The 12,950-nt window shown below is 34.5% G+C and overlaps 1 protein-coding gene across 2 annotated transcripts in view; it reads right to left on the bottom strand.

Annotated features, from left to right (window-relative positions):
- Positions 1–264: 264 nt before the first annotated feature.
- Positions 265–12,950, bottom strand: part of LOC106882257 (vacuolar fusion protein CCZ1 homolog) — a 31,741-nt gene continuing 19,055 nt past the window's right edge. For both annotated transcript variants that reach the window (XM_089351983.1, XM_089351984.1), the window contains exons 9-12: positions 12,009–12,120; positions 10,046–10,198; positions 7,415–7,542; positions 265–2,929 (exon numbers count right to left, since the gene is read on the bottom strand). In XM_089351983.1, coding sequence (XP_089208109.1) covers positions 2,874–2,929; positions 7,415–7,542; positions 10,046–10,198; positions 12,009–12,120 — 449 coding nt within the window. In that variant the 3' untranslated portion in view covers positions 265–2,873. The remainder of the gene's footprint in view (positions 2,930–7,414; positions 7,543–10,045; positions 10,199–12,008; positions 12,121–12,950) is intronic.

Below are 12,950 nucleotides of genomic sequence, written 5' to 3'. Positions count from 1 at the left end.
TTTTTTTTGGGGCAATCTTTCATTTTGACTCAAAGGCATGTACATGCAAAGAGACGAAATATTGCAACATGCACGGAGCGGAGAAAAGGAAGAAATGTAAATTAATACTTACTGTTGATTAAAGGAAATGCGACAGAAAACATGAATGCTACAAATATGCTTTGTATTTTTCATTCATTTTCAAAGAAAATCACGTGGAAGACGTATTAAATATTTGTTTTGCAAATATTCGATGATATTTTACAAGACAAACTGAAATCTTCATTAGATTTGTGCCCACTTTTTTTATTAAAATGTTACTTATCTTTTTTATTAAGAAAAAATAACAATTTCGAGGAATACATACATGAAAAGTTTTTTCTGTCAGTCGTCGCCGTTCATTTCAATGTCCGTGGCGAGTGGATGTTGGATAACATGTTTTCCCTATCAATTAATCCGACACTATTGAATAAATTTCTGTCAAATGTCTATTTTGCTTCTTAAATACACGGAAAATGTTAAAATTGTTTATTTAATATTTGGGAGCTCTGATGTCAACAGATTTTTCATTGGAGAAATGTTTTTTTAAAGGATCAGACTCGAGCAGAAAATGTGCAAATAGAGTATTAAATGTATTATAATTTTGATACTACTGCCATGTTTTTATTTATAGTCAATGGATGACCTTTTAGGTTGATGTTTAGCCTACTAGAAATAGCAGTTTAAATACTAAAATTACACCTACTGTTAAAAAAAAAAAAAAACTGACTAGTAAAGTCCTAGATACACTATATGTGAAAAACTCCAGTTCCCCTAAAAATCTACGACAAGATGATAATGACGATGACGCTAGGTCTCCCCAATCAGTACTGAACTAGGCCTCAACATCAACTTACCCTTGTTCCATCTACCATCAACAAGGGATCATTTGCAGATGTCCCTTACTGTTTTGACAGCAACTGATGTTAACCTTCTCTAAATCTGTAATACAAAACTATCCATTTTAAATTGTTAATATTTAAGTGTAAGCTTTATAATTTTATGTAAGAAACTTTTGTTAAATTATATTCTAGACACTAGTATAATAATAAAGAAGTTCAGGAATTTGTCTAAAACCCTCAAATTCCTAATTTATTATGAGTCGAAATAAAACACATTAGACAGAATATTTGATATAAGGTCAGACAAGTTACTTGGGGACCAATGCAACAAAGTTTGCAGAGCAACAATTCTTTTCAACCCAGACAAACTTCAATTATCAACCAATAGTGGTGAAGTTAAACACAATTAATCAATTAAAAGCTGGATTAATAATTAAACACTGAAGTTTAAAATTTAAATATCCTTTTAATATTCTAGATCTCATTACATAATGATGAGTTATTTTTTAAAGCTTGCTAGTTTCAATTGTAAAAGAAACCTTAAAATAACTAATGTATTAAAGATCAGCTAGAAACAAAATTTTTATATATCTATATATGTAAGGGTTAGTGACAGAAAGGACATCCATTTCTAAAACAAATGAACAATTGACTCAGTAATATTTATTCACCTAACCCATGCTAGCATAGTAAAATAGACGTAAGAATGAACGAATGTGCATCTCACACACACACCAAGATTTAAAATTCCATAATTTGCTATTTTAAAATGAATATATGTACCATGCAGGAATGAAATACTTTCCTTCTTATTTAACAGCCTAAATTAATTTGTTTATACATTTATACACACACACACAGACTATATATATATATATATATATATATATATATATATATATATATGTGCAGATGTATATATACACACATATATATCTTATCCAAAGTGTACAGTATAATATATCCATTATGGCTGATCTTACCAATTGGTTTCATGCTAGAGATTCAATGGAGTGTTAGGTAATAATCCAATGAAGTAACCTTGCACTCATCAGAGGTAGCTGATACAGAATGAAATTACCATATCGGCTGTAATGGATATATAATACTGTATGCTTTGGATAATATACCCACTCTTTTGACAAATATATAAGTGCATTTTTTCCTGACTTATGGACTCTTAGACAACTTACACACACATATATTCATTCATTGAGGGATACTGCTTTCTACACATACAAGTATAGCCGCCTTTTCAAGTATCTTTCTGTTTCAGTTGCTCATACAATCAAGTACATTAGGTACATATAAAAAGTTAATTATGAAAAGACATCCAGTCTCTGGATTCACAGACGTTACATAATAATAGATTATCCTCTCATTTAACTATCTGCATAGACTCCCTTCAGCATGTCCCACAATTAGATTAAAACCTGTACAGTGCATTGTGGTTAATCATGTTTGTATCTGTGTCTCAAACTCATGTTTTTACATTTATATACAGTGGTGTGGGCAATTGGTGCAAATTGCATAAGAATTCCAATGGAAGTCCTAGGTTTGGGTTAAAATTTTCTTCATATTTTTTTCTTTAACAGAACAAGCTTTACTTTTCCACAACACCCTAAAATAGCAAAATTCTATCTTACATTTTGATCAACGTATCAAAATATTTTTCCTGAGTCTTCTAACCTTCATTTTGGTCAATAGACATATGTATGCATATATATATGTATCAATATAAAATGAGTGTGCTTCTGAAAATTCTGTTTGCTGCCCTTGACAAAATGGCAAGAACTCCACAAATTTTCAGTGGTTTTTAAGAAAGCCTGTTTGATTTTGTGCCAGTTTTGTTGTTGACTGTGCTTAAAATTTTTAGAATAAAATACTGAAGCTGTGGGGCCAAAATTTCAGCTTGTTTTGGAAAACCAAATTGTAAACTTGTGATTCTCACTGGATCAACAAATAGAAAGATATCTCACAGATTTTGATGCAGAGAGTAACAATTGGTTTATTTTAATCCAAGAAAAATACACTGTTGAAGTGTGTGCTGCATAGTTTTTTTACTTCCTCTGTAAATAAGAAACAAGAGAAATTAAAAATCAAAAAATATGTTTTCACCATTTCAAAACATCAATATTTTTAAATAATAATTTTTTACTCAATAGATACATGTACATAGAAAAATCACACCCTCTGTTGAAGAACTTATCTCAGCTATGCCCAGCAGATAAGATGGCAAAAACACTGTTGCAAAGAACAGTTAGTGACACTCATTGCACCAGCTACTCTATTACATAGGAATTCCTCAAGTGTAAAATGCTCTCTTTTTTATTTGGTAGCACAAAAAGGAATCTGTCAATGATTGGTATTTACTCATCTTTTGCTCCTCTGCATTGCAGGTGACAGTTATCAGGTTGAAGCAACCAGATTGACACTGGAGAACATGAGGTGTCCCAGATGAGTGACTTGCCCCCAATGAATAGGAAGAGAGCTACCTCACCCAAACAACTAACTTCAGTTGAAGCCACCAGGTTCCAGTTGTGGGGGGAGGGGGGATCCAGCAGTATTGATGCCTCTTTTAATATCATTGCATGCAGTGTGTTGAGAAAAATGCCCAGCACTGTGATGATACAGGAAAGATGACTTTTTTGTTTTTAAAAACGTTTACCACTCCCTCCCTCCTTTCTATTATGCTCTCTTTTATCACTCTTGTTCCTATCATTTTCTTTTTTACTCTTCTCAACTCTTTAACCCTGGCTGTGCTGAGACAATGCAGAGAAGAGAAGACTCTCATTAGTCTTACAAGAGATGATACTACAACAGCATGCACTGATGAATTAATGAATGAAAAGAGACAAACATAAAGTAGAGAGGACATGTCAACCTCTTAATGCTAGTGCTATAATAAACTCCACCTATACATCCTGAAAAGTGGTTGGTAAGCAAATGGAGAAAATGTCAGCTAAAAAGGATGCTTTAGTCTTGTCAGGGACAAGACAATCCATTTATTCAGAACATGTACCTAGTATATTCTGCAAAATGGTCAAAGATAGGAGGTACATCCAAGAATAGAAACCATGTCAAAAATGCAAAATACAAGTGAGAAATGGTCCTTAGTCCATCTAGGAGGACAGTAACTTGGACTATAATAAATCCAACTCATGCTAACAGAGAACTGAGAGTATAAAATGATGATAAAAATAAAGTTATCACTCCTCTGTTATGGCTTGGAGAACAATAACAGGAGGGACTAAAATAAGTTTTGAGGAACACCTACTTTCACACTAAATACATCACTGAGCTCATTGCCAACTGTAACTTACTGATGGTACACCTACATGGCTTGCACTGCTCTCACCAACCATTCCTCTATACCTAGTTTTTATGGAGACTACTAGGCTACAGAGAGTGGTACCTATCAAAGGCTTTTTCAACACCAACAAATGCTATGTAGAGAGACTTCCTCTTAGTTGCAAACTTCTCTTGCAATTGTTTCACTAAGAAGAGAGCATCAGTAATAACTTGACCAGGCACAAATCAGAACTGCATTTCTTCTAAGCTGGTTCTGGTCTTAACCAGCTGTGCCAAGATTCTTTCTCTTACTTTTCTAACTGGATCCAACAGTTTGATACCTTTGTAGTTACTTCCCTCTGGAACATCTCCTTTCTATTTGTAGCAGTTGATTCTGCTACACCAGACACAGGGGTATGATAGCTCCCTGTATTGAGATAACTATGCAATTGACTCAAGTCTCACTTCATCAGGTAATTTCAACACCTCAACAATTATCCCTGCCAGCCTGGCAAATGTGTCTGCCTTCATTATGCTTAGTGGTAATTTCAACCGTATAACTGTTCATTTCAATAGTTGTCAGGTCCACTTGGATTAGTCCTGCTTTCTACCACACATTTCCCACTTTCAATGACCTCTTGTAATACTTCCAAGCTTCTTTTCCCCCTCAGCATCAGTAAATTTTGAACACACTTTTCTCCAACATCTTAATTTACATGACACACTACTCTCTATCATTGTGATTAACTTTCCATCTTCACTATGTTATAGAGGTAAAGCCTAGCTGTCCAAGCTCATGCTCTCTAGTGGTAAAAGCCCACCGTTTCTTCATCATCATGCACAACATCTAGAGCCTCTCTATGCTTAACTGAGAATGGTTTCAGTTTCTATACCTTCCTCCTCTAGACTATCGTTTGTCACTTTCATCATCTGACACAAGATCCCCTCCTCAAATGCCTCCAGCCCTCTCAAAATTCCTTGTCTTGCAAGTTACTTGGTGACCCTGCCAGTGCTGGTGCTACAAAAAGCAACCAGTCCACACTGTAAAGTGGTTGGCATTTGGAAGGGCACCCAGCTGAAAATAATCTAGCCAAAACTAGCCTTGCCTGTGCTAGTGCCATGTAAAAAGCTCTGTCCACTCTGCAGAGAGGTTGGTGTTAGGATGGACATTCAGCTGTAAAAACCCTGTCAAAACAGACACAATAGCCTGGGGTAGTCTTCTACCTGGCTGGTTTCTGTCAACCTTCCTACCCATGCATGCATGGAAGATGGACGTTAAATGATGATATATTTATATATATATCATCATCATCGTTTAACGTCCGCTTTCCATGCTAGCATGGGTTGGACGATTTGACTGAGGACTGGTGAAACCGGATGGCAACACCAGGCTCCAATCTAAATTTGGCAGAGTTTCTACAGCTGGATGCCCTTCCTAACGCCAACCACTCAGAGAGTGTAGTAGGTGCTTTTACGTGTCACCTGCACGAAGGCCAGTCAGGCGATACTGGCAACAGCCACGCTCAAAATGGTGTCTTTTATGTGCCACCCGCACAAGCCAGTCCAGGGGCACTGGCAACGATCTCGCTCGAAAATCCTACGGGAGCCAGTCAGGCGGTACTGGCAACGGCCATATATATATCGATATGTAAGGGTAAAATCCAGGGTTCCAAGTGTAGGAAGTTTGTAAGCTTCAAGCAGTCTGTGGCAGGTACAGAAAACAAAAAGTGGACTGTGTATGTTCAGGAACAATAAACATTTTATTGGCATTAAATAAACCAACCAGTCTGCATAGTGGACTCAGTGCTTTTTGAAGTTAGGAAATTCGATAAGCTTAAGATTTCTGTATAGCTCACAGTTAGCAACTAGAGTTGCTGTGAATGCAAATAAAAATGCAAATTAAGGGATTGGAACAAGTAAAATGCAGGCTACATATGTTTCCTAGCTAGCAGATCCTCTGATGTAATAATTACCCAATGAGGGGTACTCAGCAGGCTGAGGATATCTTAATTAGCTTTCATTTTTCCATTCCCATGTCTTCCACACTGTTAGTGTTTGAAGGATAAATAATACAGAATGGGACAAAGACGCAAAACATCCAGACAGTTAGGTGATACAAGAAAGGGACAAAACATACAGACAGACGATACAAAGAAAACACGGACAGGTCATTCGGAGTTTTCTCTCTTCAGTCGAGATCCAGATTATCCTTGCAATTTTGGCTGGTTATTCTCGATATTGCTCCAATCTGGCCAGCCCCAAGGAAAAACTAAGCTAAGAGCATTAGATTCCTTGGAAGAAAGCAGCGAATGTATACAAAAACAAGGACAGAAAAAAACGAACAATGTTACACAAATACAGTAGGAATAATAACAGGACATAACAACAGACGTCTTTTGACTAAGGAAGAATTAAATTAAGCTGGCGTATGCGGAAATAAAGCCTTACGGCAGGGATAAAAGATTTCACAGGCACAGGGAGGAATAATGATGTTGCACGCACAACGGCCGGCCAAGAAAGAAAGATCACGCTTAAACCCACAACTTAACAATCCTAAGTCCAACATTTCAAAATACTATTCCACATACATACTGTGCATGGCATAGTAAGCTTGAGATGTGAGCTGAAATTCAATTTCATATAATATTCTTATTACTTTAAAAAACAAACCAAACTCATTAGAGAAAAATGAAAAAAAAAAAAAAATTAATGTTTGAAAAGAAGAACTGTTGCAATAATGATGATAGTTAGGGTAAAACTTAAAATGAAAATAAATTTAAATAAAGTATTTTCACTTGCATTTCATTTCATGCATAACTTTTCAATTTTCAGTTTTATGTGTTTATATTTAATTCTTCCTTCTGATTTCAATAAATGAAAATACTAGTTTTTTTTTTATCTGTTTTAAACTTAAAAAAGAAAAAGGCATTAATAACACAAACTTTGATCACAATTCATATTGTGGAATGGAGTTATACCCTTGGACAACTTATAACCATGTTTGCTTCAACTTGCTTGGCTGACAAACAAATTGCAATGCTATTTCATGGTTGAGTAGTTAACAGCAGAAAGAGCAGCCAGCTATAAAAATATACAACTGTTCAGTTTTACAAATCTCTTCCCTCTTTCCTCTGCTCCCTGCTAGCCACTTCATCCCAAAACTATTCATGTTGGCATGGAATTAAAAAAAAAATGGATATACAATACAAAGAACCAGTTTTACAAGAGTGAATGACCAAACAAACACAATATCTAGAACATACCATTGATTTCAATGAGATTGGCATTTTTCTGGTTAATAACCACATAGAATTCTCGATGGTCAGATTTTTTCCCTACAACCCAAGAGTCATTCAAAGTTTTCACAATGGTTTCTGCATCATCTTCGCACCTGTGAACAAAAACAGAGACACCAAGAATTTATGCATTGGTTCTGTTGAATCCTGTTGGCAAAGAGTTAAAAACGGACCACAGTTAAGTTAATATGCATTAACATGAATTATGTATAATAAATTGCATTTTATTAATGAGTCGAAAATAGTTCACATCTGAAGGCAACATACTGTGATGCTCTTTTACTACAGTCCTCAAAAGGTTAATAGTTTTGTAATCTATAGCCACAGACAGTCCTGTATAATAGCTACTACTGTCAGTACTGTGTAATAAGGTAAAGGGTAAAGACACTCTTCAGTCATTAATGATCATGGGATTGCACCTAGAAAGTTACCTGTCAAAAGCACAATCCAGGTAAGGTTGTTTATGAAAGACCAGCAGTCTCCCATGAGAACCCCTGAAGCCCATGCTAGAATGAAAAAACAAATATCTATATATATAAAACTGAGAATGTATGTGTGAATCCCCAAAGAACTACCCAACTGATTTCATTCAAATTTTACACATGCATTACTTAGGGTCCATGGAGTGTCATGGGCCCCAAAAATTTTCAACTTCTTGCCTATGCAGCCCCGGAACAATCTTTTACACTGGTTCGGTATTACGTGTCAAAAGTGAATATTGTTTCACTTTTAATTCTAATGTGACAGGACTATAATATTGTTTCACTCTAATGTGATAACACTAAGTATATAAAAATACACATTTACCGTTCAATTACCAGTTATTAATTATTGCAGCAGTTGCAAGGTTGCTACATATTAACCCTTAAATTAACATTTAATACATGTGCTTAATATATAAACATTTTATGGAGATAATCTTTCTATAGTCAAATATAGTACAGGACATTTTATATCATGGTGAAGATGACAACATCACATTTTGTATATGAGTGTGTATGTGTCTTTAATACGTACGAGATAGTAAAGGGCATTTTATACCACAGCGATGACAACATCATATTTTGTAAATAAGTGTGTATGTGTCTGTGAGTGTATGTCTCTGTGACTGTGTTTCTGTGTTAGGTATGTTATTAAACACACACATCTACACATATGTGATGACTGACATGTGTGAATGTATGTCTGTATGTATCTCTCTTAGTATATGTGACTATGTGAGAGTGTATGTGTGTATGAATCATCACATTTTGTATATGAATGTGTCTGTGAGTGTGTGGGTGTTTGCGTTCGTTATGTATGTTATTAAACACACATCTACCTATACATATATATGTGATGAGAATGGCTGGAGGTGAGACTCGTGACAAAAAACAATTAGGTAGCACGTCCAAGGTATATAAAAATACAGATCTACCATTCAATTACCAGTTCATAATTAGTGCAGCAGTTGCAACGTATTTACAATTTGCTTAAATTTGGTTAATTTACACTGCATACAAAAATAGACATACTACATACATATAACTGCTTACAAAAATAGAGATTAATGTATATATTTTACTATGTTCATAATTTCTTGATTACATTACTGAAAGAAAAAAATATGCCACTAAAGAAAAAATGTTATCTTTCCAGAAACATCTATCAAGGAGGATTGCAGAAAACTGAAGGTGAGAGTCTCAAGATATAAGGGACATGAAACTTGCTCAAGATCAGCAAAGCATGCTAGAGCATGTCTGATGGAGTCTCAAGAGAGAAGGGAGATGACACTCAAAATCAGCTACAATTTCATTATATATATGTGTGTGTGTGTGTGTGTGTGTGTGTATATATATATATATATATATATATATATATATATATATATATATACATATATATCATGGTTTAAAATCTATCTTCCATGCATGCATGGGTAGGACAGTTGACAGAAGCCAGCCAGGTAGAAAATTTATCCAAGGCTACTGTATCTGTTTTGGCTGGGACTTTACGGGTGGATGCATTTCCTAACACCAACCACTCTGCAGAGTGGATTGAGTGCTTTTTAATGTGGCACCAGCACTGGCAGGGTAACCAAGTAACAAACAGCTGACCCTCGGCTAGAAATCAAACGGCCAAATGCTCTGTTGATATATATGTGCGTATTTATATAAATATGTGTACGCGTGTGTACATTTGTATATATATATATATATGTGTGTGTGTGTGTGTGTATGTATATGGAGAGAGGGGGAGAGATGTATGTGTGCATTTTGTTTGTTATGTGTGGGCTGCCATGGTCTCCCCCCACCTCCCCTCCCAGGCCAATATATGTAGAGGAACACTTCTATCAACAAGGACATGTGTCCTGCACCTCATTAGCCCCACCGTCCCAGACACAAACCTGAAGCATGGAAAGTTGTTAAAAGAGAGAATTTGGAAGAGCATCTGGCCATTGGAGTTATCACCAAGGGTCAGCTGTTCAAGTGGCTTCATGAAGCACTCTTTTACCACCCTCACTGCCTCCATATATATACACACTAATCTAACTGTAGAACTATTGTACAATATTCCTAATTTAAAGAAAAAACGTGTAGAGAGAAAAAGAATACTTACTTAGAGAAATCTGAACTGATGTCACTTAAGAGCTTGATTGTATCAGGGGGAATGTTTAAATTTGTTGATTTCTTATTGTCACCATGTACAGTCGTCTTCTGGGCCAGATTCATATGATTGAAGTACACATATTTGTACTGTGGTTCATTAAAACTGGAACAATTGCAAAACAAGCAAAAACATGCACAAGTAGTATATAATAAATAATTTATCATGCATTTATCTGCATGTGAGTGTGCATGCACATATATATATATATATACACACACACACACATATTCATACACATTAATTTCTGTATATAAGTATTTATTTAGAAATACAAGGGTGACATAAGAAGAGCATTGTGTTTCCTACCACTTCGTAGTACATCTAATTATCAATTTTCATTTGCACTAATATGCAAATAAGGCAGACCAATTCAGTTCTATTAAAGGTTGTATATGCTGTAAATAGATATGAGCACTAATTCTTTCTGTGGATAGGAAAATGAATGAAGCCTTAACAAATACGGAAACTAATAATCAGGTTGGTCTTCTTTTTGACAGGAAGGACAACAAAAGAAAGAAAGAATAAGTGCCACATATTTTTACAGATATATATATATATATATATATATATATATATATATACACATATGAGGAGTGATTGTGTTAACATATTTATGCAGTGATTATTAAAAATCTCATTAGAAAAAAACTATGTGGTAGGAAAAAATGATTTCAGTTCATATGTCGTCGTTGTCGTTTAACGTCCGCTTTCTATGCTAGCATGGGTTAAAAATTGATCAACGTTACATTTTCTTTACTGTACTTAATAGTAATATTTTAATTATTTGAGTGATTCCTAATATCTTTTTTTTCCTCATTATCATCAACATCATTTCATATCCATGTGTTGGACAGGTTGTCATGCTCCATGCTCTCTTGTACACACAAAATAAACCCATTAACTTTAGTTTTGTTTATCTGTTACTGTATCAGTACAAGAGAGTTGTCATTATGTGAAAAAGATTAAAGAGCCTCCCCTAACCTGCATCAGTTCATTTTAAGAATTACTACCCATACAGACATGTAACTAGTGATGTGGTCTGTGGATACCATGTCTTGGCTCTAAGTTTTATGATTAAATGAATACTGTAACAAGGACGAGGATTAAATCTAGGTTTAAACAGTTAAATTAATGCAATGAAGCAGAAATCCCTTATAATCAATGTTCTAGGTTTGTTGGTTGCCATTGTTCAGTTTTTCTGAAATAATATTAAAAAATAAGGAAGATATGATGATTAATAAAGCAAAACTCATTAGTGATAATAATCTGCTACTTTATGTAACAATGAATGAGAAATATAGAAATAAAAGGGTGGAAATAGAGTGGGTGTGTATTTATCAAATCATTACTTATTCAGAAATATGATAGGCTTAAAATAATTTGAAGTTCTAAAACAGTGTTTTCCAACCTATTTTTCCCCAGGCCCTACTATAACTTTCCAGAAAAATGTATGCCCCACTGATGGTTGGAAAAAAAAACAACAACTTGATTTTAAATATTTTATCACAATTATTTAATACAAAAGAATTTACCTGTAACTCTTTTATTAATTACTAAGTACAGAAGAAAGTACATTACTGACTATGTAAAAAAAAGATTTCACAATTCCATGTCCCACTACAAAAATTAAAAATAAAAACTTTTTTTAATTTGGATCCCACGCCCCACATTGGGAATTATTGTTCTAAAGATTAAATGCCAGCAAGATGAGATTGATTCAGAATGTTTATTGAGGATGGACAATAGAATTTAATATAATTTAGAAGTGCAAAGGTGACAGGGTGTTGTTTTCATTGACTGTGAAGAATTTTGCAAAAGAATTTTCCACTACAATATTATTTGTAGTTAACTTTCTAATTCTGCATTAAATATGTTAATACTAATTTAATGTGTGTTTATTTAAATGTTTTACCTTAATGACTTTTTGGAATACTGTTCAGCAATATCGGAAGCAAGTGTTGTTAAAGTTTGTCCCAGGAATGCATCAATTTTCTTACAAGTCTGAAACGTCAGTGGTGTGTTGACTGCATGAAATAATAATAATTATTATACAATGTTTGTTTTTATGCCAAATTAGAATGATTAAAAATGCACACTCTATAAACATGTCTTTTTATAAAATACTCAATACTTAAATAGGTACATGCTATAACACCTACAAACAAATACACAGATCGATATTCTTCTCTAAGAATGTCCATTTTTTAGCTAGAGTGAGATAAAATCTCAATGAGACAGAGATTTTGATGGTGTGTACAGACTGACCACATTATCGTTGTTCAAACCATACAATAGCCATTATGCTGAATATTCTCCAAAGGAAAGTGAAATATATGTCCGTCAGCCACAGTCCTTTTGACTGACAACAGATTCTACTTCTATTTTATGATTGAATGATTAACTTCAAGCAAGTCTAATAGTAAATCCCCCCCCCCCCTTTTTTTAAAGAATATATAAATGTCCAAATTTTCAAAATATCTAGTAATAAAGTGTTTCAAAATCAAAAAGCTGGCCTTTTTTTCAAGACATGTGGAAAGAACATTCTCCTCCATGGAGTTGGAACTTGGACTATGAAGAAAGAGGTTCAAGATCACCTTTATAGTACATACATCTGGTCTCTCTTGAAGAAAACATCTCATTCAAACCATCTTTTCCACTGTTGCTCAATGCATGACAGGCTTTACTGGTCACTGCTTTCATGTTAGTCAAGAAGCCATATTAGATGTTATATTTTAGAGACTTTATCACCATAATAGAGGATGAAGACTACTCATCTACATTGAGTGGGACAGAGAATCCTGACATAGCATTATGGAACACATCTTATTTGCAGCAGCTTGAAGAAGTATCCTAT

The sequence above is a fragment of the Octopus bimaculoides genome, chromosome 5 (assembly GCF_046866305.1).
Source record: "Octopus bimaculoides isolate indiv1 chromosome 5, ASM4686630v1, whole genome shotgun sequence".
NCBI classification, from domain to species: domain Eukaryota; kingdom Metazoa; phylum Mollusca; class Cephalopoda; order Octopoda; family Octopodidae; genus Octopus; species Octopus bimaculoides.
The sequence above is the reverse complement of the archived record's forward strand: the minus strand, read 5'-3'. Positions and strand labels throughout refer to the sequence as shown.